The 25,157-nt window shown below is 45.5% G+C and overlaps 2 protein-coding genes across 4 annotated transcripts in view; one reads left to right on the top strand and one right to left on the bottom strand.

Moving 5' to 3' along the window:
- Positions 1 to 13,069, bottom strand: part of LOC143986242 (butyrophilin subfamily 1 member A1-like) — a 187,438-nt gene extending 174,369 nt beyond the window's left edge. The window contains exon 1 of the mRNA XM_077484776.1: positions 12,928 to 13,069. Within this exon, the coding sequence (XP_077340902.1) occupies positions 12,928 to 12,988 (61 nt within the window). The 5' untranslated portion in view covers positions 12,989 to 13,069. The remainder of the gene's footprint in view (positions 1 to 12,927) is intronic.
- A 1,026-nt stretch (positions 13,070 to 14,095) lies between these two features.
- Positions 14,096 to 25,157, top strand: part of LOC143986258 (butyrophilin subfamily 1 member A1-like) — a 45,321-nt gene continuing 34,259 nt past the window's right edge. For all 3 annotated transcript variants that reach the window (XM_077484777.1, XM_077484778.1, XM_077484779.1), the window contains exon 1: positions 14,096 to 14,246. In XM_077484777.1, the coding sequence (XP_077340903.1) occupies positions 14,201 to 14,246 (46 nt within the window). In that variant the 5' untranslated portion in view covers positions 14,096 to 14,200. The remainder of the gene's footprint in view (positions 14,247 to 25,157) is intronic.

Raw genomic sequence — 25,157 nt, forward strand, 5'->3', positions numbered from 1 at the left:
AGAAATAATGCGCTTCAATCATCCTGACACCATAACAACCATGGTGCCGTAATGATTGAAGCGCCAATACCAGCCATTTCCCATATAAATTGCCCCCCAAAAAACATATTTTATAGCAGTGCCCCTCCCGAGATTAGACTCTGGATCCGCCCCTGGTGGAAAGTCGGTGATGTTACCACAGTGGAGGGCTGGAGGTGGCAGGAAGTCTCTGAGGGAACTTCGCTTGTACACGTCATCAGCAAAGTCTTCATCATACACAAGGTGGATGATGGGAAGTCCTGGATCAGAGGAGAGACTGTGGGGATCTGTGTCAAGTCAGTGTGGCCTGAGGGCACAGAATTTGCAGGTTGGGCTGGCGGGAAACAGTAGTCCATTACGTCATGCTTTTAACCTACTAGGCCTCTGGGGAGAGGTTCTGCAGGCCTCAGGCCTAGTAGCAGCGAGCAACCAGAGCCAGTAAAGGGACTTATTCAGAGTGGGCCCCTATTACCCGATAGAAGAAGATGAGACATGCTACATTTCAGTAACAGGTCAGAGGTGGGTAGTGAGGTCCCCCAGGGTTCTGTGCTGGGACCAATCCTACTTAATTTGTTCATAAATGACCTGGAGGATGGGGATGGGGTAAACAGCTCAATCTCTGTATTTGCGGACAATACTAAGCTAAGCAGGACAATAACTTCTCTGCAGGATGTGGAAACCTTGCAAAAAGATCTTAACAAATTCATGGAGTGGGCAATTACATGGCAAATGAGGTTCAATGTAGAAAAATGTAAAATAATGTATTTGGGTGGCAAAAATATGAATGCAATCTATACACTGGGGGGAGAACCTCTGGGGGGATCTAGGATGGAAAAGGACCTGGCGGTCCTAGAAGATGATAGGCTCTGCAATTTCAAGCTACTGCTAACAAAGCAAACAGAATATTGGCATTAAAAAGGGGATCAAATCCAGAGATAAAACGACAATTCTCCCGCTCTACAAGACTCTGGTTCGGCCGCACCTGGAGTATACTGTCCAGTTCTGGGCACCAGTCCTCAGGAAGGATGTACTGGGAATGGAGCGAGTACAAAGAAGGGTAACAAAGCTAATAAAGGGTCTGGAGGATATTAGTTATGAGGAAAGGTTGCGAGCACTGAACTTATTCTCTCTGGAGAAGAGACGCTTGAGACGGGATATGATTTCAATATATAAATACCATACTGGTGACCCCACAATAGGGAGGAAACTTTTTTGCAAAAGGAAGTTTAACAAGACTAAAATGAGAAGAAAAGAGGTTTAACATTAAACTACGTAGAGGGTTCTTTACTGTAAGAGTGGCAAGGATGTGGAATTCCCTTAAACAGGCGGTGGTCTCAGCGGGGAACATCGATAGTTTCAAGAAACTATTAGATAAGCACCTGAAGGACCACAACATACAGGGATATACAATGTAATACTGACACATAATCACACACATAGGTTGGACTTGAAGGACTTGTGTCTTTTTTCAACCTCACCTACTATGTAACTATGAAGGCCGTTTTATCCCCCCAGTCTGTGATCACTTCATAATCTGAAGAATTTATAACAGAATCCCCCCCCCCCCCCCAGTGGTGACTGAACACATTTGTAGCAGGCAACGGTCAGAATCGCCCCCCCCCCCCCCCGCCCCCAGGGGTCCATTTATAAAGAGGTACATCATTGCAGATTGGCTATCAATGAATGGGTGTTTTAGGTAGACCTCCGACCTCTCTTCACCTACTATGTAACTACAAGTGTGTGCAGGAGGAAACCAGTGTGAGTAGAAAGAACCAAGCTTTGTGCAGGAGGGAAGAAGTTGCTGAGAACACCATCTCTACACGGTCAGGATTGGTGTCCTCATTCTCTAACACGGTATTGAATGAGGAATCTTTGGAAGCAAACGGGAGGAGAGCAGAGGAGGAGCAACAGTCTGCATGGAGATGCAGGAGGAGCAACAGTCTGCATGGAGATGTAGGAGGAGCAACAGTCTGCATGGAGATGTAGGAGGAGCAACAGTCTGCATGGAGATGCAGGAGGAGCAACAGTCTGCATGGAGATGCAGGAGGAGCAACAGTCTGCATGGAGATGTAGGAGGAGCAACAGTCTGCCTGGAGATGCAGGAGGAGCAACAGTCTGCATGGAGATGCAGGAGGAGATTTACATTTAATGTCCATGTGCATCTAATCTTCTGGCTCTAACATTGCGCTTTTGTGCTTCAATTATTAATATGATGGCAATGACTTATCCTATGGGCCCCCCATATTCCAATCCCTATCCAGGTTGCACCCCCCAATTAAACAACAAAAAGGCTGTTGATCGTCTCTGGTGATGTATGAAGTCTGGCAGTGGGGAGATTTGGCCGATTGTTTGTTATGAGCTACAACACCATGGCTACATGTACAAAAAACACAAGAGGGTTAAGCAGTTCAGCCGCTCACACATGTGACAACCTGCAGGACACAAAGGGTTTTTTTTTTTTTTCAAAATCGCTTGCGAAAACGCTTTCACTTTCACATTCCATGTGGTCGGATTGTGCCTTTTGGTAGAACGTTATTCCGGTGGCAGATCTGAGTAAATCTATTTTCATTTTCTAGGAATGAATTAGTTAAGAAACAAAAATAAAGTACAAAATATTTGTCTCCGGTTGTTTTTTTGTAACACTTTTTTCACTTAAAAGAGAAGTATGGAGAGAAAACTTTTTTTTTTTGGCTGAACTTCTCTATTAGGTCACAGGGGAACTTTTATTAAAGGAGAACCACACGGCATCCGGGAACACAAAGCAAAAACGTTACTTCATTCATTTTTAACCACTTCCATTCTGGCACTTTCACCCCCTTCCTGCCCAGTCCGATCTTCAGCTTTCAGAGCTGTGGCATTTTGAATGACAATTGCGCGGTCATATAACGCTGTACCCAAATGAAATGTTTATCTTTTCCCCCCACAAATAAAGCTTTCTTTTATTAGTATTTGATCATCTCTACGTTATTTTATTTTTTTTGCGCTACAAATAAAAAAAAGACAGCACATTTGGAAAAAATAAATGTTTTTCTTTGTTTCTGTTAAACATTTTTGTAAATTAGTTCTCTCCTTCACTGATGGGCACTGATGAGGAGGCACTGATATGCAACACTGATAGATGGCACAGATGGGCACTGATAGGCGGCACTGATGGACACTGATAGACGGCACAGATGGGCACTGATATGCGGCACTGATGAACACTGATAGATGGCACAGATGGACACTGATAGATGGCACAGATGGGCACTGATAGGCGGCACTGATAGACACTGATAGATGGCACAGATGGGCACTGATAGGCGGCACTGATGGACACTGATAGATGGCACAGATAGGCACTGATAGGTGGCACTGATGGACACTGATAGACGGCACAGATGGACACTGATAGATGGCACAGATAGGCCCTGATGGGTGGCACTGATAGATTGCACATATGGGCACTGATATGCAGCACTGATGGGCACTGATGGGCAATTATGGGCACTGATGGACACTGATGAGGAGGCACTAATATTCAGCACTGATGGACACTGATATGTGGCACAGATGGGCACTGATAAGCGGAACACATGGACACTGATATGCAGCACTGATGGGCACTGATAGGTGGCACTGATGGGCAAATATGGGCACTGATGAGGAGGCACGGAGAGGCATTACTGATGGGCACTGGCTGGCATTACTAATGGCACTAATTGGCATCCTTTATGGGCACTGATTGGCATCACATGTGGGTACAGGTGGGCACTGATTGGCATTAGTAGCAAGCATCACTAGTGGGGCACTGATGGGCATTGCTGATAGGTCGCACTGATAATTAATGCACTGATTATCAGCGCAGACCCCCCCTGTCAGGAGAGCCACTGATTGGCTCTCCTCTACCCGCGACTTGTCAGCACGAATGTTGGAAAGTCGATAAACAGCACTTCCTGGTTACCATGTGATCAGCTGTGATTGGACACAGCTGATCACGTGGTAAAGAGCTTCCGCCATAGGCTCTTTACCTAGATCGGAGATGCGATGTGTCGCTGCGCTGCACGCCCCTGGGGGTGTGCACGAGCAGTTTATCCTGCTGGACATCATATGATGCCCAGTCAGGATTATTGACCCCCCCCCCCTCCCGCTGCGGCCTGTTATTCTGCTATCGGCTGGGCGGGATGCAGTTAACCACTTGACCTCTGGAAGATTTACCCCCACCCCCTTCCTGGCCAGGCCATTTTTTGGGATACAGCCCTGCTTTATTTTAACTGACAATTGCGTGGTCGTGCGATGTGGTACCCAAATAAAATGTATGTCCTTTTTTTCCCACAAATAGAGCTTTCTTTTGGTGGTATTTGATCACCTCTGCATTTTTTTTTTTTTCGCATTAACCAAAAAAGAAAGTCAATTTTAAAAACAAAACACTTTTTACTTTCTGCTATAAAACACATCTAAAAAAATATTTTTTCTTCATCAGTTTAGGCCAATATGTATTCTGCTACATATTTTTGGTTAAAAAATCCCAATAAGTGTATATTGATTGGCTATAGAGTCTACAAACTATGGGATATAAAAAAAAAAAAATGTCCCCCTAGCCACCTCGCGCCCGCCCTATAGCCGAATGACGGCCGTAGAGCAGGCGCGTTCGTCCGGGTGGTGTCCCTGGACGTCCTAATGTTTACTTCCGCAATGCGCGCCGCCGCGGGCGCGCATCGCGGAAGTTCTGTGTTCGCCGTGTCCCCCGGGGACAGGCAAACACAGATCGCTGTAAACGGGCAATCACAGCGGCCGTTTACAGCGTGATCGGCGTGTCCAATGGGAGATGATCTCATATGTAAACATATGAGATCATCTCTCAGCGCCGCTCTCCCTCCTCACACAGACAGTGTGAGAGGGGAGAGATAAACGGCTGCAGCGGCAGCCGTTCTGCCTCGAGTAAAAAAAAAAAAAAAGTGCCATCCTCCCCCAGCAGTGCCATCCTCCCCCAGCAGTGCCATCTGCCCCAGTGCCATCCGCCCCAGTGCCATCCACCCCAGTGCTACCTGCCCCCAGTGCCCTCCACCCCAGTGCTACCTGCCCCCAGTGCCATCCACCCCAGTGCTACCTGCCCCCAGTGCCATCCACCCCAGTGCTACCTGCCCCCAGTGCTACCTGCCCCCAGTGTTACCTGCCCCCAGTGCCACCTGCCCCCAGTGCCATTTGTCTCCAGTGCCATCTGTCATCAGTGCCACGTATAAGTGCCATCTGTCATCAGTGCCACGTGTCATCAGTGCCACATAGTGCCATCTGTCATCAGTGCCATGTATTAGTGCCATCTGTCATCAGTGCCATTTGTCATCAGTGCCACCTGTCAGTGTCACGTGCCATCTGTTGTCAGTGTCACGTGTCATCAATGCCACTTATCAGTGCCATCTGTCATCAGTGTCACGCGTCATCGGTGCCATGTATTAGTGCCATCTGTCATCGGTGGCACGTATTAGTGCCACGTATTAGTGCCACCTGTCATCAGTGCCAGGTATTAGTGCCACGTGTCTTCAGTGCCACGTATTAGTGCCACGTGTCATCAGTGCCACGTATAAGTGCCACGTATTAGTGCCACGTGTCATCAGTGCCACGTATAAGTGCCACGTGTCATCAGTGCCACATATTAGTGCCATCTGTCATCAGTGCCACATATTAGTGCCATCTGTCATCAGTGCCACGTGTCATCAGTGCCACGTATAAGTGTCATCATTGCCACGTATCAGTGCCATCTGTCATCAGTGTCACGTGTCATTGTCCTGGTGCTTCAAAAGTGTAATAAATAGTCAACAAGTTAGATGTGTAATTTATGTTCCTAGAACACATGATGGCGCTCCCTGCATGTTGGGCCTCTCTATGTGGCCAGGCTGTGAAAAAGTCCCACACATGTGGTATTGTAATACTCAGGAGGAGTAGCAGAATTTTTTGGGGGGTGTCATTTGTGGTATACACATGTCATGTGAGAAAAATAACCTATTACAATGACAATTTTGTGGAGAAAAAAAAAATGAAAAATCTTAATTTTGCTAAGAATTGTGGGAAAAAAATGACAACATCAAAAAGCTCACCATGCCTCTTACTAAATACCTTGGAATGTCTACTTTCCAAAAAGGGGTCATTTGGGGGGTATTTGTACTTTCCTGATTTGTTCGGGTCAAAAGAAGCGAGATAGTCCACCAGTACATCAGATGTGATCAATTTTGTGCGATTCGCACCACAGCTTGTAGACTCTATAACTTTCACAAGGACCAAATAATATCCACTAATTTGGGTTATTTTTACCAAAGATATGTAGCAGTATAAATTGTGGCCAAAATTTATGAAGAAAAATTAATAATTTGCATAATTCTGTCACAGAAACAAAGAAATATGCGTTTTTTTTCAAAATTTTCGGTCTTTTTTCATTTATAGCGCAAAAAATAAAAACCCCAGAGGTGATCAAATACCACCAAAAGAAAGCTCTATTTGTGGGAAAAAAAGGACACAAAATTCATTTGGGTACAGTGTTGCATGACTGAGTAATTGTCATTCAAAGTGTGAGAGCACCGAAAGCTGAAAATTGGTCTGGGCAGGAAGGGTGTTTAAGTGCCCAGTAAGCAAGTGGCTAGTAATGGTGGGGATCAGCAACTTATATCGGGCCTGCAATACTGTGGCAGACAATTGGACACTAACTGACACTTTTGACACTTTGCGTAGATGCCGTGTAGTTCTCCTTTAATAAAAGTTCCCCTGTGACCCAAACGAAAAGTTCAGCCAAAAAAAAAAAGTTTTCTCTCCATACTTCCCTTTTACGTGAAAACAGTGTTACAAAAAAACAACCGGAGACAAATATTTTGTTCTTTATTTTTGTTTCTCACGTACTAATTAATTCCTAGAAAATGAAAATAGATTTACTCAGATCTGCTGCAGGAATAAAGTTCTACCAAAATGCATAACTCATCCGTATGGAATGTGAAAAGTGACACCAATACAGTAATCAGATGCTAAAAATATACACTGTCACTGTACTAATGACACTGGCTGGGAAGGGGTTAACATCAGGGGCGATCAAAGGGTTAACTGTGTGCCTAGCCAGTGTTTTACTATACTGTGTGAGGTGCTTTTACTAGGGGAAGAGATGGAATTTAATTGACACAAACCTCATCCCTTCCCTCCTGTCAGGACGGCGATCTGCCTTGTGTACATAGGCAGATGGTCATTCTAGCTGCCGGCAGACATTGAGTGTACAATACCATCACACACCTCCCAACATTTTGAGATGGGAATGAGGGACATCTGCTAACAAATATATGTAGGAATAGGACACGCCTCCTGCCACACCCCCTTAAAGGAGAATCAGCCATATAAAAGGACTTTTTTCACTACTATTCCTTTATATTGGCTTTTAAAATGTACAAATGCAGCAATTTAGAAATCGGATGAAAGGTTTAGTGCTGGGAAACACTTTTTGAAAGATAAAAAGTGCATTTTATATACAACTATATAGATCAGACCAAAATAAAGGACAAATGAGGAGGAATGAGGGACAGAGGGGCATTGTTCCAAATCAGGGACAGTCCCCCCAAATCCGGGACAGTTGGGGGCTATGCAATCAGATCAGCCCCCAGTGTGATTTAGCAGGCTGCCTACAGCACGCATGCACGCAGGGATGGGACAAGGGGTGGGCAGAAGGGACGGCTGCCCTGGGCACTGCGGTATCATGTGAGGTGAAGAGGGCACCGCAAGGAGACTGGGGGGAGGGGATTTTTGTTGTAAGGGGAAACTTGGAGGGTGGCAGAGGGTAAGTATTGTTCTAGGAGGGGAAATTAGTGGGGGTATGCTAAGAGTGTTAATTTAGGGGGCTTTGTGTGGGAAATTGGAATGAGAGAAGAAGATTTGTGCTTAGAGGGAGGATGGGGGGGTTTCCAGTGGGGGGGGGGGGGGGGAATGAAGATGTGTACCGGGAGGGGAAATTTGGAATTTCTAGGGGTAGAGAATTTGTGCTAGGAGGGGTGATTTTTTTGGGGGGGAGGGAAAATTATGCTTAGGGGGAGTGAAAAGGATTAGTGCTCAGTTTTTTTTGTTGAGGAGGATCTTTGCTGCCACATAATACTCATACATCTTGGGGGGGGGGGGCGCAGTTTGGCATGTTCGCCCTGGGCTCTAGAAGACCTTGTCCCAGCACTGCATGCGCGCCCCCTACCCGGAAGTGTTGGATCACATACTAGGTGCAGCAGAGCCACCTCCCCTCCATATATGTAGGTTATATGGTTGGCAAGTGCTTAATATTCAAACAACCCCCCCCCCCCCCCCCAGCCATCCATGACTCTATACTTTATTTTGTTGGGGAAGCAACCCCCTAGTATTTCTGGCCCTTGGCCATCTTGAGTAAGGGCAAATGATTCATGTAGTGTCCATCCATCTGCCCTTAGCTCAGGCATGCATGCAAGAGGGTAGCTGAGAGAACCCCTCCCTCTCTCCTCCACTCCTGAAGACACCTGGGATGTATGACATCATTTGCCTAGGCAAGAAACTAGGAAGTAACTAAAGAAATGTAGAAAATAAAAAGTTTAACACAAGTAAATATGATATACTTTCCCACACCTCCCAACTTTTTGAAATGGGAATGAGGGACACCTATCAACAAAAGTATGCAGGCATAGGACACACCCCCTTGCCACGCTCCCTTAAAGGAGAACTGTACAAAAAAACAAGATTGGTTAAACCCACAAGTGCTTTTTTTACCACTACGATTCCTTTATATTGGCTTCTAAAATTTACAAATGTAGCAATTTAGAAATCAGATGAAAGGTTTAGCACTGGGAAACACTTCTTGATAGATAAATAGTGCATTATTTATATACAACTATATAGATCAGACCAAAATGAGGGACAAATGAGGAGGAAAGAGGGACATTGCTCCAAATCAGGGACAGTCCCTCGAAATCCGGGACAGTCCCTCAAAATCCGGGACAGTTGGGATCTATGCTTTCCTATCCATTTACTAATGCTAGCAGCATGAGGATTACAAATATTCAGTGTTAATTGGGAGAGTGAATCCTGTGACTCAGCTGATAGCAAGCCATTGCCCTGTAGCTCCTAGTTAGGTGCTAGTAATAGGAAAATGTAGTGTGGTTGGGCTCTGCTGTAGTCAGTGGAACTTGTGGATTGCTTTTTGTCTTCTCTGGGCTGTACAGCTGCAGGCTTGCCTGTCTCCCCGTCCTTCCAGAACGCTCCAGAACATAGTGAGTGGAGAGGGTGGAGTCTCAGCTGGCCCTGTATACAGAGCCGGTGTCTTATCATATAAGGTCCCCCATCAGATAGCGTCCGCTGTGTACTGCATCAGGGTACGGGCATCAGGTGGGCACAGATTTTCAATGGGGTTTAAGTCTGGGCTCTGACTAGGCCATGCAAGGACATTCACCTTTTTCTCCTTCAAGCACTGTGTGCTTTTGGGTCATTGTCATGTTGGAAGGTAAACCTTCTTCCCATTGACAACTTTCTGGCAGGGGGCAGCAGATTTGCCTCAAGAATTTGATGGTATTTTGCCCCATCCATTTTCCATCTTTCCTGACAAGTGCTCCAGTCCCTGCTGCAGAGAAACGCCCCCATAACAGAATATTTCCACCCCCATAACAGTATATTTCCACCCCCATGCTTTACTGTAGGAATGGTGTTATTTGGATGGTGAGGCCAAATAATTCAATGTTAGTCTCATCTGACCAGAACACCTTTTTCCATGTGTCCTCAGAATCTTCAAGGTGCGTTTTGACAAAGCTCAGTGGTGACTGCATGTTTCTTGAGGAGTCTGAAACTTTTTTCTTGCAACCCTCCCATACGAGCGACATTGGTGGAGAATTTGTGATATTGTTGTCACATGCACACAATGACCACTCTTTGGCTCTTGGTGGCCTCTCTGACCAGTTTTCTCCTGGTTCTTTCCTCCAATTTGGAGCGACGTCATGACTGAGGCAGAGTCTGTATTGTACTAAATACCTTCCACTTCCACTTAATAGACACTACTGTGCTTCTAGGCATTGATAAAGCCTTTGATTTTTTTTTTTTGTATCCATCGTCTGACTTTATCTTGATCTTGCCACCCATAGTTTATTGTTTGCTTCAGCTGCACTACCAGGGCCCGAAATGCTCCATGAAAGCTCTTTTCATGCTGAGCTAATCAAAATGACCACAGCGGTTCACAGCTTAAAGTGAAATGGGTTTGCGTGCCACTGAGAAGGCGATTAGCTACACCTGACTGAGTTTGCAAGTAATTTTTAGGAAGGGGGGGATCCTTTTTCCAACTCAGTGATTCTGTTTTTGACTTGTTTTTTATTTTTCTCTGACATGTTGGTGTTATATCTTTCACTTGGATGTTATAGGTTGCACTCAGGGCTGGTGTAAGGATTTTTGACACCCTAGGCGAAACCTAATTTTGCTGCCCCACATTGGCTCCACCCCTGACTCCACCCCCTTTGCCCTGCCCATGCATACCCCCACTTTTTAATGAAGCGCCCATCAAATGCAACCTTACCAGCTCCCATCAAATGTAGCCTCACCTCTGCCCATCAATCGCAGCCTCACCAGCGCCCACAAATGCAGGCCTACCAGCGCCCATCAATGTAGCCTCGCCAGCACCCATTCAAATGCAGCCTACTAGCGCCCATCAATGCAGCCTCTCCAGCGCCCATCAAATGCAGCCTCTACAGTGCCCATCAAATGTAGCCTCATCAGCGCCCATCAATGAATGTTTGCTTGCTTCCATTCATTCGGTAGTCAGGACACAGATACAGTCCTCCGCCGTCGCTGCGCCTCTGACACTATGTGCGAATGGAGCAGCGGCTGCCTGTTGATGCCGAGACTTAGTTGCTCGCTGCAGAGAGAAGAGAGTAGGAACACCAGTGTCTGTACAGGAACCCTAGGCAGCAGTGTGCCCTAGGTGGCTGCCTAGTTTGCCTAGCGGTAGCACCGGCCCTGGTTGCACTGAGCAAATACAGCTGGATAAAACAAAAATATAGTTTAGTTACATTTTCATTTTTCTCGTTTCAGTTTTGGAAGTGTTGGACTGTTGTTTGCTGTAATCAACCAGAAATAGATCACTATAGCAATGTTCTTTGCTGTCATTAGCCAGAACTAGATCACTATAGCAATGATCCGCAGGGAGAGGTGTCATTCTCTCACTGCATCCATCCCCTTTAACTAACAGAATGCCAGAAATAATTCTGCAGTGAATGTCCACCAATTGGGGAAGGAAAATGTACTTGAATTAGGCTGCTATAAATATATTTCCAAGAAAACGTTTGAAAAACGAACATTGAAACTGCGCATGTATTTTAAATCAGTGGTTCTCAACCCTGTCCCCAAGTATCCCCAACAGGCCATGTTTGCAGGTTTTCCTTTGTCTTGCACAGGTGCTTTAAATCAGAGTCAATGGCTTGGTATTTTGGACAGCTATTTTATCTAATGCCCCGTACACACGAGCGAATTTCCGTCGGAAAAATCTTGGATGGTTTTTCAATGTAGCCTCGTCAGCACCCATCAAATGCAGCCTCTCCAGCGCCCATCAAATGCAGCCTCTCCAGTGTCCATCAATGCAGCCTACCAGCACCCATCAATGAATGTTTGGTTGCTTCCATTCATTCGGGAAAATCATAGATGGTTTTTCCGACAGAATTCCGCTCAAGCTTAGCTTCCATACACATGGTCACACAAAAGTTCTCTGAACTTTCGACTGTCAAGAACGCGGTGACATACAACACTACGACGAGCCGAGAAAATTAAGTTCCATGCTTCCGAGCATGCGTCAAATTATTTCTGAGCATGCGTAGGAATTTTGCGCGTTGGGATTGCTACAGACGATTGGAATTTCCGCTCTGAACTTTTTCCGTCTGAAAAATAGAGAACCTGCTCTCAAAAGTCCAATGGAGCATACACACGGTCGCATTTTCCGACCAAAAGCTCACATCGGTCTTTTGCTGGCGGCATTTCCCGACGTGTGTACGCGGCATAAGAGAAATTCCCAAAACATGGCCTGCTGGGGGTACTTGAGCATACCTCCCAACTTTTTGAGATGGGAATGAGGGACACCTATCAGCAAAAGTATGCAGGCATAGGACACACCCCTGGCCACACCCACTTAAAGGAGAATTGTACAAAAAAAAACAAGATTGGTTGAACCCACAAGTGTTTTTTTTTTATTATTATTATTATTATAATACAGGATTTATATAGCGCCAACAGTTTACGCAATATGAAAGGGAGACAATACATCTATAATATAATAAAATACAAGAGGATTATGAGGGCCCTGCTCAGAAGAGCTTGCAATCTAATAGGGTGGGACAGGTGGTACAAAAGGTTGTAGCTGTGGGAAATGAGCTGATGGAAGTGGTAAAAGATTAGTTGGAGAGGTGATAGGCTTTCCTGAAGAGATGAGTTTTCAGGGATCGCCTGAAGGTAGCCAGAATAGGATGGGAGAGGCTCTGGAGAAATCCTGAAGTCGAGCATGGAAGGAGGAGACGAGAGAGAGCTTAAGAGTAGGAGGTCTCGAGAAGAGCGGAGAGGACAAATATTCCTTTATATTGGCCTTTGGAATTTACAAATGCAGCCATTTAGAAATCAGATGAAAGGTTTAACGCTGGGAAACACTTTTTGATAGATAAAAAAGTGCATTTTATATACATCTATATAGATCCGACCAAAATGAGGGACAAATGAGGAGGAATGAGGGATAGAGGGACCCTCGAAATCAGGGACAGTTGGGAGCTATTCTTGAGGACAGGGTTGAGAACCACTGCTTTAAATGATCAATAGAACTTGGAATATGGTCTGAAGGTACCCTTTAATACTTATATTAATACATAGTTCCAGTATCATTTGAGTGGACATATCGAGAGAACGCAGAGAGAAGAGACACCTAGACTGTACCTGAGATGGCTGCAGCCAGCAATGTGATGAGAAAGAATAGGCGGGGGCGCTCCATTGTCATCGTCACTCTCTTGCGTCTCCCTCTGTCTCTGACTGTCTCATTGTGACTCTGACATTATCGCACGGTCTCCGGCTTGCTGGGTTTTGAGATTCTCGTCTCTCGCTTCCTGTTTGTTGCAATGCAGTCTATTGATCATGTGCTCTGTGTTTGAAGGAAATAGGACGTGTTTTTATGCATTAAATCTTGGGTGTCTTTGCAGCACAGTGTGTTAGGAGAGAGACCGAGCACCCAAGAGAGACAGAGACGGAGAAAGAAAGAGCGCGAGAGAGAGAGAGACGGAGAAAGAAAGAGCGAGAGAGAGAGAGACGGAGAAAGAAAGAGCGAGAGGGAGACAGAGAAAGCAAGAGAGATCGAAAAACAGAGTGAGAGAGAGAGAAGGAGGAGGGGTGGAGAAAAGAGATGGCAAAGGGAGAGGGGTAAGAGAGAGAGAGAGATTAGGGTGGCAGAGAGATCAAAAGGGTGGGGAGTTTGGAGAGACAGAGGGAGTGAGATACATAGTGCTAAAAGGAAAGGGTGGGGAAGAGAGAAAGGGTAAAGGAGAGCAAGTAAAAAGAGGAAGAAAGAAAGAGAAAAGGAGAGAGAAAAAGAAAGAGAAAGAAAGAACGAAAGGAGGGAAAAAGAGAGAGAAAAAGAAAGAAAAGCGAGAAATAGAGAGAGAGAAAGAAAGAGATAGAAAAAGAGAGAAAAGGTGAAAGAGAAAAAGAAAGAAAGAGAGAGAAAGAAAAAAATAAAAATAAAGAAAGAGAGAAAAATATAGAAAAAGAAAGACAGAAAAAGAAAGAGAGAGAGAAAAAGAAAGAAAGTCATAAAGAAAGAAAGAAAGAGAAAAAGAAAGAAAGAAAGGAAAAGGAAAGTAAAAAAGAAAGAAAGAAAAAGAAAGAAAGAAAAGGAAAGAGGAAGGAAATTACAAAAAGACAGAGAATAGGCAGATAAAGGGAAAAACTAGTCAAACAATAGAAAGAGGAGAGGAGAGGGAAGAGGAGCGAGTTAGAATATAAGTGAGAGAGAGCGATAAGGACAACAAGGGGAGTCAGGAGGTGAATATTGGGGAGACTGACAAAGTGATAAATGAGGGTAGTGGGATAGTTCATGGGATAGACACAACCAAGATGACATTTACCAATACTGATTGAGAGAAAATAACTTTAAAACAGCCGAATCCGGCAGAGACTTTGACATGTATGGTGTACACACCAATATCTAGCACCAAGCATGGAGAGACTCTTCATATATCTGGCTCTAGTTTCAGCAGCTACAGGTAAGTCCGCTCTGCCGTCTCTTTCCAGGCTTGTCATAGGGATGTGTAGAGAAGCAGAGAAGTACCAACCAAATTTCAGCTTTAATTTTGATACAGCAGATTTGAGAAAGCTGCTAAGTAGGGATGAGGTTCAGGTTCGCTGCTACCATGGGTTCAAGGCAAACCCCGCTTGTCTAAAGTTTGCAGCTCCAGAGAATTTATGGAATTTGCCAAACTGAATTTGTAACCATAATGCATTGCATGGCCTTTGAACATAGGCCAGATGGCTTATGCCCCATACACACTATCAGTTTTTCTGCTGAGTTTTTCCTTCAGATTTACCAAAACCATATAATATGAGGTCAAACCTTAGGAGTTTCAATTTGTATGCAATCAGGCAGGCCCTTGTACTACATGGTTTTGGTAAACCTGAAGGACAAACTCAGGAGAAAAACTGATGGTGTGTATGGGGCTTTAGAAGGACTAATAATGGGGACTTTGTTATATGCAAACTTTCACACTTTAAAGAGGGATTCCACCTACAAAAAAAATATTAAAAGCCAGCAGCTATAAATACTACAGCTGCTGACTTTTAATAAATGGACACTCACCTGTCCCGGGTTCGAGCGATGCCGGCAGCCGAGGCCGATTGATCGCTCGGCTCTCGGCTGCCGTCACCATTCTAGGTGAGGGAATCAGGAAGTGAAGCGAATCGGCTTCACTTCCCGGTTCCCTACTGCGCATGCGCGAGTCGCACAGCGCAATAGGAATTGTCCGCGCTGTCTCTGAGACCCGTGTGTGTCCCAGCAGACAGCGCGGCAGGACAGGAAATGGCGTAGACTCCCAGGGGAGTCTATGCCCGGAAGTGGGTGTAAATACCTGTCTTTGACAGGTATCTCCACCCCCCTCCCCCCTGAAAGGTGCCAATTGTGACACCGGAGGGGGGGAGGGTTCCGATCAGCGGAAGTTCCACTTTAGGGTGGAACCCCGCTTTAAGGGGTGGGCTCCCAGCATCCATTTATCAGTGTTTATTGGAATAGTTTAGGAAGAGCTGAGTCTAAGTCTGTGTAAGAGTTAGTTGCTATACTGTGCTACATTGCGCTAACTTATGCACGGATCAAACTTCGGCCAATTCCTGATGAACAGACTGAAATTTGAGCTGTGAGCGGCCCTGTCAGCCCCTGTCACCTGAGATCCTTTGGTTCAAAATTTGAAGGAGTCAGGTGGATACTTCTTGGCTGAACAGTGACTGCAGCCAATCAGCTGCAGTCACTGTTTGATAGCGCCCACATTCTGAAAGCCCCCGGCACTGGCTATAAGAATCTAATAGCCACAGTGGGATATTGGTCCATACGCGTATTTAGCTTGGATGAAGAAATCTGTTCAGATTTGATGTCTGTAACTTCTACTATTGCGCTCTTTTTTTGCGCCCTTTTGGTCATGGACAAACACAGGGCTGGACTGGGACAAAAATTTGGCCCTGGACTTCATCCAGACCGGCCCACTTTAATTTTGCAAACAAGCACAAAAACAGTATATAAAACTATGCGTAATTGTGCAAAAAAACATAAGTAGCATAACATAAGGAGTCCTCACTAACCTCTTTTATTATTCCACTTACCGTATATACTCGAGTATAGGCCGACCCGAATATAAGCCGAGGTCCCCAATTTACCCCCAAAAAACTGGAAAAAATTATTGACTCGTGTATAAGCCGAGGGTGAGACATGCCTGTCCATCCCTGTGTGTCGTCCATCCCTGTGTGTGTCCATGCATCCGTGTGTGTGTGTGTCCATGCATCCGTGTGTGTGTGTGTCCATGCATCCGTGTGTGTGTGTGTCCATGCATCCGTGTGTGTGTGTGTCCATCCATCCCTGTGTGTGTGCATGCATCCGTGTGTGTGTGTGTGTGTGTGTGTCCATGCATCCGTGTGTGTCCATCCATCCCTGTGTGTGCATGCATCCGTGTGTGTGTGTGTGTGTGTGTGTGTGTGTGTGTGTGTGTCCGTGCAGCCTACCTGTGTCCAGCCTGCCTGTGTCCGTCCAGCCTGTGTCCGTCCAGCCTGTGTCCGTCCCGGCCTGCGTCCCGTCCCGGCCTGCGTCCCGTCCCGGCCTGCGTCCCGTCCCGGCCTGCGTCCCGTCCCGGCCTGCGTCCCGGCCCGTCCCGCAGCTCTTCGTCGGTGGCCATTCTAGGATTCAAAAGCCGCGCCTCCGTCGGTGATAGGCGGAACACTCAATTTCCCACTGACTGCTGGGAAATTGAGTGTTCCGCCTATCGGATGTCCGTGATAGGCGGAACACTCAATTTCCCAGCAGTCAGTGGTCCGCCTATCATGGACGTCCGCTCATCCTCATACTACGGACGAGGATGAGAGGACGTCCGTGATAGGCGGAACACAGACTGCTGGGAAATTCAGTGTTCCGCCTATCACAGGCGAAGGCGGAGACGGAGGCGCGGCCTTTGAATCCTAGAATGGCCGCTGTCTGTCTGCTCGACACGCTGATCGGGCAGACAGACAGCGATGACTCGAGTATAAGCCGAGGGGGGCACTTTCAGCCTCAAAAAAGAGGCTGAAAATCTCGGCTTATACTCGAGTATATACGGTATTCTCCTCTGTGTTTTTCTCATCTTTCTCACATCACTGCGTGAAGTTGAGGGCAAGCCTTTGTCACTGAAACCGGCACACTGAGCCATCGGCCCACCGGGAAACTCCCTGTAGTCCCAATGGCCAGTACATGCCTGGACAAACATGCCTACTTTCAGATATTGAGGACGAGGAAGATAGCACAGTGACCATAGCGGCAGGGGACCTCAAGCAGGGAGTAGTAAGAGGCAGTGACGTTCCATCAGTAGCATGTAGGTAGGTGTAATTTGGCCTCCTTGCACAGGTGCCGCTAACAGTACCACAATGCAAGTAGGATAGAGGACAGGAGGAACTCACGTTCCTTGTAGGCCTCTGTAGGGGTCATCAGGTGAGGCTGTCCAATTGGACGTTGCTGCCCTGAATGACCCCATGCCCATCTTTAGGGAGGACAATGCTTATAAAAGCACTGACTCCCTGCAGTTGGTGCGCATTGTGTGTGAGCTTGGGACAGGGACAGGAACCTGCTGGTTAGGGAGAGTTTGCCTAGTGCAGGGAGAGGTTCCAGTGGAGGCGGGACAGTGTAGGGACTGGTCGCCAGTTCATCAGTGTGGAACCTTTCCGCTACAACTTCTAGTTGCATCACTGCCTGCAAGCTGCCTCCCCCACCAGGTGCTGTCAGCATGCTAGCGTCTCTCTCCGTAAGGGCTGCATAGTTCTCTGTGTGGGGTTGATTTACTAAAGGCAAATAGACTAGCAGTTGCTCCAAAGGTTAGTAAATTAGGTAAAGTTTTACTTTGCAAAGAATATTCAATCACATGCATGGGAAATAAACAAAACAGCCTTTTTGCTTGCACATGATTGGATGATGGAAGGCAGCAGAGCTTCTGCTCATTCACTAAGATATGGAGGAACTGCACTTGCACCATGCAACTACACTTTGCAAAGTGCATAGTCTATATGCCTTTAGTAAATCAACCCCTGAGTGTTATTAACTGTTCACTGCTTCAGCCTAAACGATGTATTGTGTTTTTGGAACTTTCACGTTAATGCACTTTGTTGCAACTCGAATCTCCATGTCTGTTTTCACCCTTCTGGGCAGTGGCTGCCACTCCATACAGGGCACAGGGGAGCCGCCCACCTAATCCATGCACCCGGCCCCTAATATGCATGCAGGGCACCAGGCGCATAGATTCCAATTTTTGTTTGAAGCATGTGATTAGAGCCAGAGGCTCTAATTGGATAACAGAATAAAAAAAACTGCGCTAGCGGAAAAAGTGCTTGTGCTTTGACGTGCTAGTCAAATAACATCATAATGAATCAAATATTTGATTGATTATGATGTTATTTGACTAGCACATCAAAGCACAAGCACTTTTTCCACTAGCGCAGTTTTTTTCATTCTGTTATCCATTTATAAGGTCTATTACCTTTGCAACAGGAGCTGCGGAAAAAATATTTTTGATCAGTGATTAATACGTTTTGATCACTAATTTTCACGTAGTATTTATTTTCCTAGCGCCAGTTCTAATTTGTTTATTCCAGAGGCTCTAATTGGCTTCAAAAATGGGTGGGCTCAGTTGTGTGACAATTGCAACTTAATATTAGCTATTGTCTTTCTGCTTCTCCTCCCAGCCAGTAAGGAAGCACTGCCTCACCGATATTGCTATCCGCAGGGGCATTCCACAGAGCTCTACATTGTGGACTTATTGTAGTATCTGCTGCTGGCAGCACAGTTGTGGTCTGTAGCCTCTTCCTGCAGTGTATCAGCCATAGTAAAAGTACAATCAGCCATCTGGGTATGACATCATGAGAAAACACATGATTCAGCACCACAGAGCTCATTGGGAGCCGCACCTCAAGACAAATACTATACTGGTGACCCCACAATAGAGATAAAACTTTTCCACGGAAGAGAGTTTAATAAGACTCATTAAAATAATAAGAAAGGAGGTTTAACCTTAAACTGCGTAGAGGGTTCTTTACTGTAAGAGCAGCAAGGATGTGGAATTCCCTTCCACAGGCGGTGGTCTCAGCGGGGAGCATCGATAGTTTCAAAAAACTATTAGATAAGCACCTGAACGACCGCAACATACAGAGATATACAATGTAATACTGACATAAAATCACACACATAGGTTGGACTTGATGGACATGCGTCTATTTTCAGCCTCACAAACCTAATTTAAATTTTTTTTGTATTGAAGTTTAATGCCAAAACATTATGCTTCTGGTGCCTAAGAGTACCACACCACCTTGGACTTGCCACACTCTGTCCAATTATCTCACCAAAAATACCAATCTTGGCTAAATAAACCAAAAATCACTGTGGGGGGTGCTAATAACATCACCTCAGACACATCCCTAAATCTTGTGGGCGGCCTTCCCAGAAGAGTTGAAGCTATTATAGGTGCAAAGGGTGGGGGGGTGTACCCTTTTTTTGTGTGGGACTTCCTGCCCCACTTCCTGATTCCTATCTTCGGCCGCCTGGGCAACTCCTCCTCTCAGAATAAAAACCTAAAAAATACAGCGCTGTTCCTATGTAAACTTAATGTGAAGTAATGAAACAAAACAAACAAAAAAAAAAAATTGTGAATTATAAACGCAGCAGCAGCTTTAACCGTGAGATACCCACAATTCAAATAATTATTCCCAAATAAGCTGCGCTATACTGATCCGATAAATGCTATGTGAAGCAAATGAGTGAATAAATAAAGCATGAAATCAAAAAATATTAACAAAGTGCAGACAGGGAAATGCATATACTAATGTTCAAATATTAGTCCATCATCCCATCAACAAAAAACGTTTTGCTTGTAATCTCCAACGTGTTTTAAACACACCACACCGATATAGGAAAAGTGTCATCAGAGTTTGCAGGAAAAAAGAGGACTTCCACCACCAACACTACTGCCGCTTACCAGCTACACTGATCCCATCTCAGAGACCAGATATCGCCAAATCAAAAACGCTTCCTCTGAGTCAGGACTGCATGGAGGGTGTATCCTCTTTAAGCGCTTGGTTCAAATGGTTAGAAGAATCCTACGGCCACACCGCTTATTCCAATGGTTAGAAAAATCCTACGGCCACACCGCTCATTGCCCAGCACATATAATAACGAAAGGAATCGCCATAGTGTGATATAGTCACAAAATTTAATATAATAAAAAAGATTGCACTTACATCAAGTAGAAAAAACTTTGCTTTGTAAAACAAACAAATTCGCCGGCCGGCTTAGTAACGCTGCCCATCGCTTCCGGGTCCAGCGTAGATCGCGGTGACGTCAGTACGTCGCTCCTCCCTACGCCGTTTTGTTATAGGTAACGTCTTCCAGGGGCCCTATACGAACTGCTGGGAGTGTCAGTGAAATGTTAATGACACCCCCAGATCAGTTCGCATATCGCAGTGCGATCTGCAAACTCGGATCGCATGGTGTGAACACCCATGCGATCCGATTCTGCTGCGGACCAAAAAAAGGGTCCCGTGCGAGTTTGCGGCGGGTGCGGCGGGTGCGACACGAATTCAGCCATACTATCTGTATGGCTGAACTCGAATCGCACAGAGATCGGATGTGATTTGCACTGCAGTGCGGTGCGAATCACCCTAGGTGGCTCCTCCCTGACGGGAATCTTCTAGGACACAACTCAGGTCCCAGAAGATCGGCTGGCCAATAGGAGAGCGCATCACATCTTGTGCATGTGCAGTGCGCGCCACAGTTACCATGACGGCGCCGAGGAGAGGAGAGGGAGAGAAGCTTACCTCCGGGTGGTCACATTGCTGGACCGTGGGGAAGGTAAGTGTTGGTTTATTAAAAGTCAGCAGCTATGCTTTTTGTAGCTGCTGACTTTTAATAAACTAAAAAACAGGTGGAACTCCGCTTTAAACCCTATGGACAAAGACTGGGATGCCATTAAAGATCACGTGCGTGTCCCAATACTTTTGAAGATATAGTGTATTGTGGATGGCAGGTGGTTAAACCAGTTTCTAGTTCAAATAAAAGCAGAAGTCTTAGTTATGTGCAATTGCAAATGTATGTAGAGGCTGCATGTAGCTATCAGGGCCAATCTCTGCAGCTGTACTATGTAAATACAGTTTATGGAAGAATGTGATTTTTATCAACTCAGTCTCCTTTCTCCCAGTTCTCTAGAATACCCTTGACAGCTAATACTATAACAATATAAATGTTTGCTGTCATTTTTAGGGAAAATACTGATTTCTGTGGGTCCTTGTGAAGACATATCACTTCAGCCTCAGTGACATTCCCACAGCAATCTGATCCCAGATCTCTCGGTTAAGAGTAGCTGTCACTGCCCATGTTCATACCTTGTGATAGCAATAAAGTTGATCAAAAAAATGTAAAGATAAAAAAATAAAAAAAATAATATTAAAAAAAATTGAATTGCCCCTGTGCTCATGTAGAAAGGAAAAACATATACGTACATTGCATACGCATATGTACAGTATCTCACAAAAGTAAGTACACCCCTCACATTTTTGTAAATATTTTATTCTTTTCATGTGACAATACTGAAGAAATTACACTTTGCTACAATGTAAAGTAGTGAGTGTACAGCTTGTATAACAGTGTAAATTTACTGTCCCTTCAAAATAACTCAACACACAGCCATTAATGTCTAAACCACTGGAAAAAAAAACGTGAGTACACCCCTAAGTGAAAATGTCCAAATTTGGCCCAATTAGTCACCCCCCCCCCCCCCCCCGTGTCATTAGTGTTACAAGGTCTCAGGTGTGAATGGGGAGCAGGTTTGTTAAATTTGGTGTTATCGCTCTCCCTCTCTCATACTGGTCACTGGAAGTTCAAAATGGCACCTCATGGCAAAGGAACTCTCTGTGGATCTGAAAAAAAGAATTGTTGCTCTACATAAAGATGGCCTAGGCTATAAGAAGATTGCCAAGACCCAGAAACTGAGCTGCAGCACGGTGGGCAAGACCATGCAGTGGTTTAACAGGACAGGTTCCACTCAGAAGAGGCCTCACCATGGTCGAGCAAAGAAGTTGAGTACACGTGCCAGCATTGCTGCAGAGGTTTAAGGGGTGGGGGGATCAGCCTGTCAGTTATTAGACCATTGGCCACATACTGCATCAAATTGGTCTGCATAGCTATTGTCCCAGAAGGAAGCCTCTTCTAAAGATGATGCACAAGAAAGCCCACAAACAGTTTGCTGAAGACAAACAGACTAAGGACATGGATTACTGGAACCATGTCCTGTGGTCTTATGAGACCAAGATACATTTATTTGGTTCAGATAGTGTTAAGCGTGTGTGGCGGCAACCAGGTGAGGAGTACAAAGACAAGTGTGTCTTGCCTACAGTCAAGCATGGTGGTGGGAGTGTCATGGTCTGGGGGTGCATATGTGCTGCCGGCACTGGGGAGCTACAGATCATTGAGGGAACCATGAATGCCAACATGTACTGTGACATACTGAAGCAGAGCATGAACCCCTCCCTTCAGAGACTGGGCCGCAGGGCAGTATTCCAACATAACGACCCCAAACACACCTCCAAGATGACCACTGCCTTGCTAAAGAAGCTGAGAGTAAAGATGATGAACTGGCCAAGCATGTCTCCAGACCTAAACCCTATTGGCAATCTGTGGAACATCCTCAAACAGAAGGTGGAGGAGTGCAAGGTCTCTAACATCCACCAGCTCTGTGATGTCATCATGGAGGAGGGGAAGAGGACTCCAGTGGCAACCTGTGAAGCTCTGGTGAACTCCATGCCCAAGAGGGTTAAGGCAGTGCTGGAAAATAATGGAGGTCACACAAAATATTGACACTTTGGTCCCAATTTGGACATTTTCGCTTAGGAGTGTACTCAGCTTTGTTGCCAGCGGTTTAGACATTAATGGCTGTGTGTTAAATTATTTTGAGGGGACAGCAAATGTACACTGTTATACAAGCTGTACACTCACTACTTTACATTGTAGCAAAGTGTAATTTCTTCAGTGTTGTCATATGAATAGATAGAAGAAAATATTTACAAAAATGTGAGGGGTGTACTGACTTTTGTATGTATATGCTATTTGCACCACATGTGAGGTAGTGAGGTATTGTCGTGAAAGTTATAGCGAGAACAATAATTCTAGCACCAGATGTCCTGTGTAACTCTAAATTAGTAACCTGTAAAGGCTTATTGGCAATACGGACATTTGTTCTCTAACAAAGCTCTGAGGGCTTTTACAGAACAGCTGTATTTATACTGAGATTAAATTACACACAGGTGGACTCTATTTACTAATTAGGTGACTTCTGAAGGCAATTGGTTCCACTAGATTTTAGTTAGGGGTATCAGAGGAAAGGGGGCTGAATATAAATGCACGCCACACTTTTCACATATTTATTTGTAAATTTCAAGGCACTGTATATCTCTATCTATATCTCTCTCTCTCTCTCTATATATATATATATATATATATATATATATATATATATACACATACTGAGCAACATTATAAGTGTTTTACTGCCGGATTTGCGGCGCATTTCGGCCGCTAGCTGCGTTTTGCCGGCGGTATTACAGCGCTGCCCCATTGATTTCAATGGGGAGCAGCGGTGGAGGAGCGGTAAACACACCACTCCAAAGAAGCTGCTGGCAGGACATTTCCCTGACGTCCTGCCAGCGCACCGCTGCAGTGTGAAAGCCCTCGGGGCTTTCACACTACAGACAATGGTGCAGCTTTTTTAGGGCGGATTGCAGGCGCTATTTCTAACGCTATAGCGCCTGCAAAACGCCCTGGTGTGAAAGGGGTCTAAAATGTGCAGTTTTACTGTATTGGGGGGGGGTCCGAAAACCAGTCAGTATCTGGTGTGACCACCATTTGCCTCAAGCAGTGCAGCACATCCCCTTCACATAGAATTAATCAGGTTGTTGATTTTGGCCTGTGGAATGTTGGTGCATTCCTCTTCAATGGCTGTGCGAAGTTGCTGGATATTGGCAGGAACTGGAACACGCTGTTGTATACACCGATCTAGAGCATCCCAGACATGCTCAATGGGTGACATGTCCGGTGAGTGTGCTGGCCATGCAAGAACTCGGATGTTTTCAGCTTCCAGGAATTGTGTACAGATCTTTGCACCATGGGGCCGTACATTATCATGCTAAAACATGAGGTGATGGTCGTGGATGACTGGCACAACAATGGGCCTCAGGATCTCGTCACAGTATCTCTGTGCATTCAACATGGCATCAATAAAATGGACCTGTGTTCAGTGTCCATAGCATACGCCTGTCCATACCATAACCTCACCGCCACCATGCACCACTCCATCCACAACATTCACATCAGCAAACCGCTCATCCAAACAACGCCATACACACTGTCCACCATCTGACCTGTACAGTGAAAACCGGGATTCATCCGTGAAGAGAACACCTCCCAAGTGCCAGACACCATCGAATGTGAGCATTTTCCCACTCAAGTCGGTAACGACACCGAACTGCAGTCAGGTGGAGACCCCGATGAGGACGACGAGAATGCAGATGAGTTTCCCTGAGACGGTTTCTGACAGTTTGTGCAGAAATCCTTTAGCTATGCAAACCGATTGTTGCAGCAGCTGTCCGGGTGGCTGGTCTCAGACGATCTTGGAGGTGAAGAAGCTGGATGTGGAGGTCCTGGGCTGGTACGGTTACACGTGGTCTGCGGGTGTGATGCCGGTTGGATGTACTGCCAAATTCTCCGAAATGCCTTTGGAGACGTCTTATGGTAGAGAAATGAACATTCAATTCAAGGAAAACAGCTCTGCTGGACATTCCTGCAGTCAGCATGCCAATCGCACGCTCCCTCAAAACTTGTGACATCTGTGGCATTGTGCTGTGTGATAAAACCTCACATTTTAGAAGTGGCCTTTTATTGTGGCCAGCCTAATGGCCCGTACACACGATCCGAATATCGTACAACAACTGTCGTCCGAGGAAGAATCGTGCGATTTTCCGATCGCGTGTACACTACCTTCGACAGCCGATCGCAGTTCATCCGATATTATTCAATCGGACTTGCACGAAAATTTTCCTCCTACAATTTTCGTTTAGTCAGTATAGTTGTCGTCCGAAAATACAATACAAATACATTACAACACATGACATCACTTCCGATTTTTTTTTTTCCTGTCTTACGAATTTATTTTCCTATTCAATTTCTACTTGCGGCTATTAACCACTTGCAGACCGGACCATTTTGCTGGTCAAAGACCAGACCACTTTTTGCGATTCGGCACTGCGTCGCTTTAACTGACAATTGCGTGGTCGTGTGACGTGGCTCCCAAACAAAATTGACGTCCTTTTTTTCCCACAAATAGAGCTTTCTTTTGGTGGTATTTAAAAACCCCTGCGGT

Source organism: Lithobates pipiens, unplaced genomic scaffold (assembly GCF_037356315.1).
Source record: "Lithobates pipiens isolate NorthernLeopardFrog02 unplaced genomic scaffold, aLitPip1_a1.2 Scaffold_1, whole genome shotgun sequence".
In the NCBI taxonomy this organism is placed as follows: domain Eukaryota; kingdom Metazoa; phylum Chordata; class Amphibia; order Anura; family Ranidae; genus Lithobates; species Lithobates pipiens.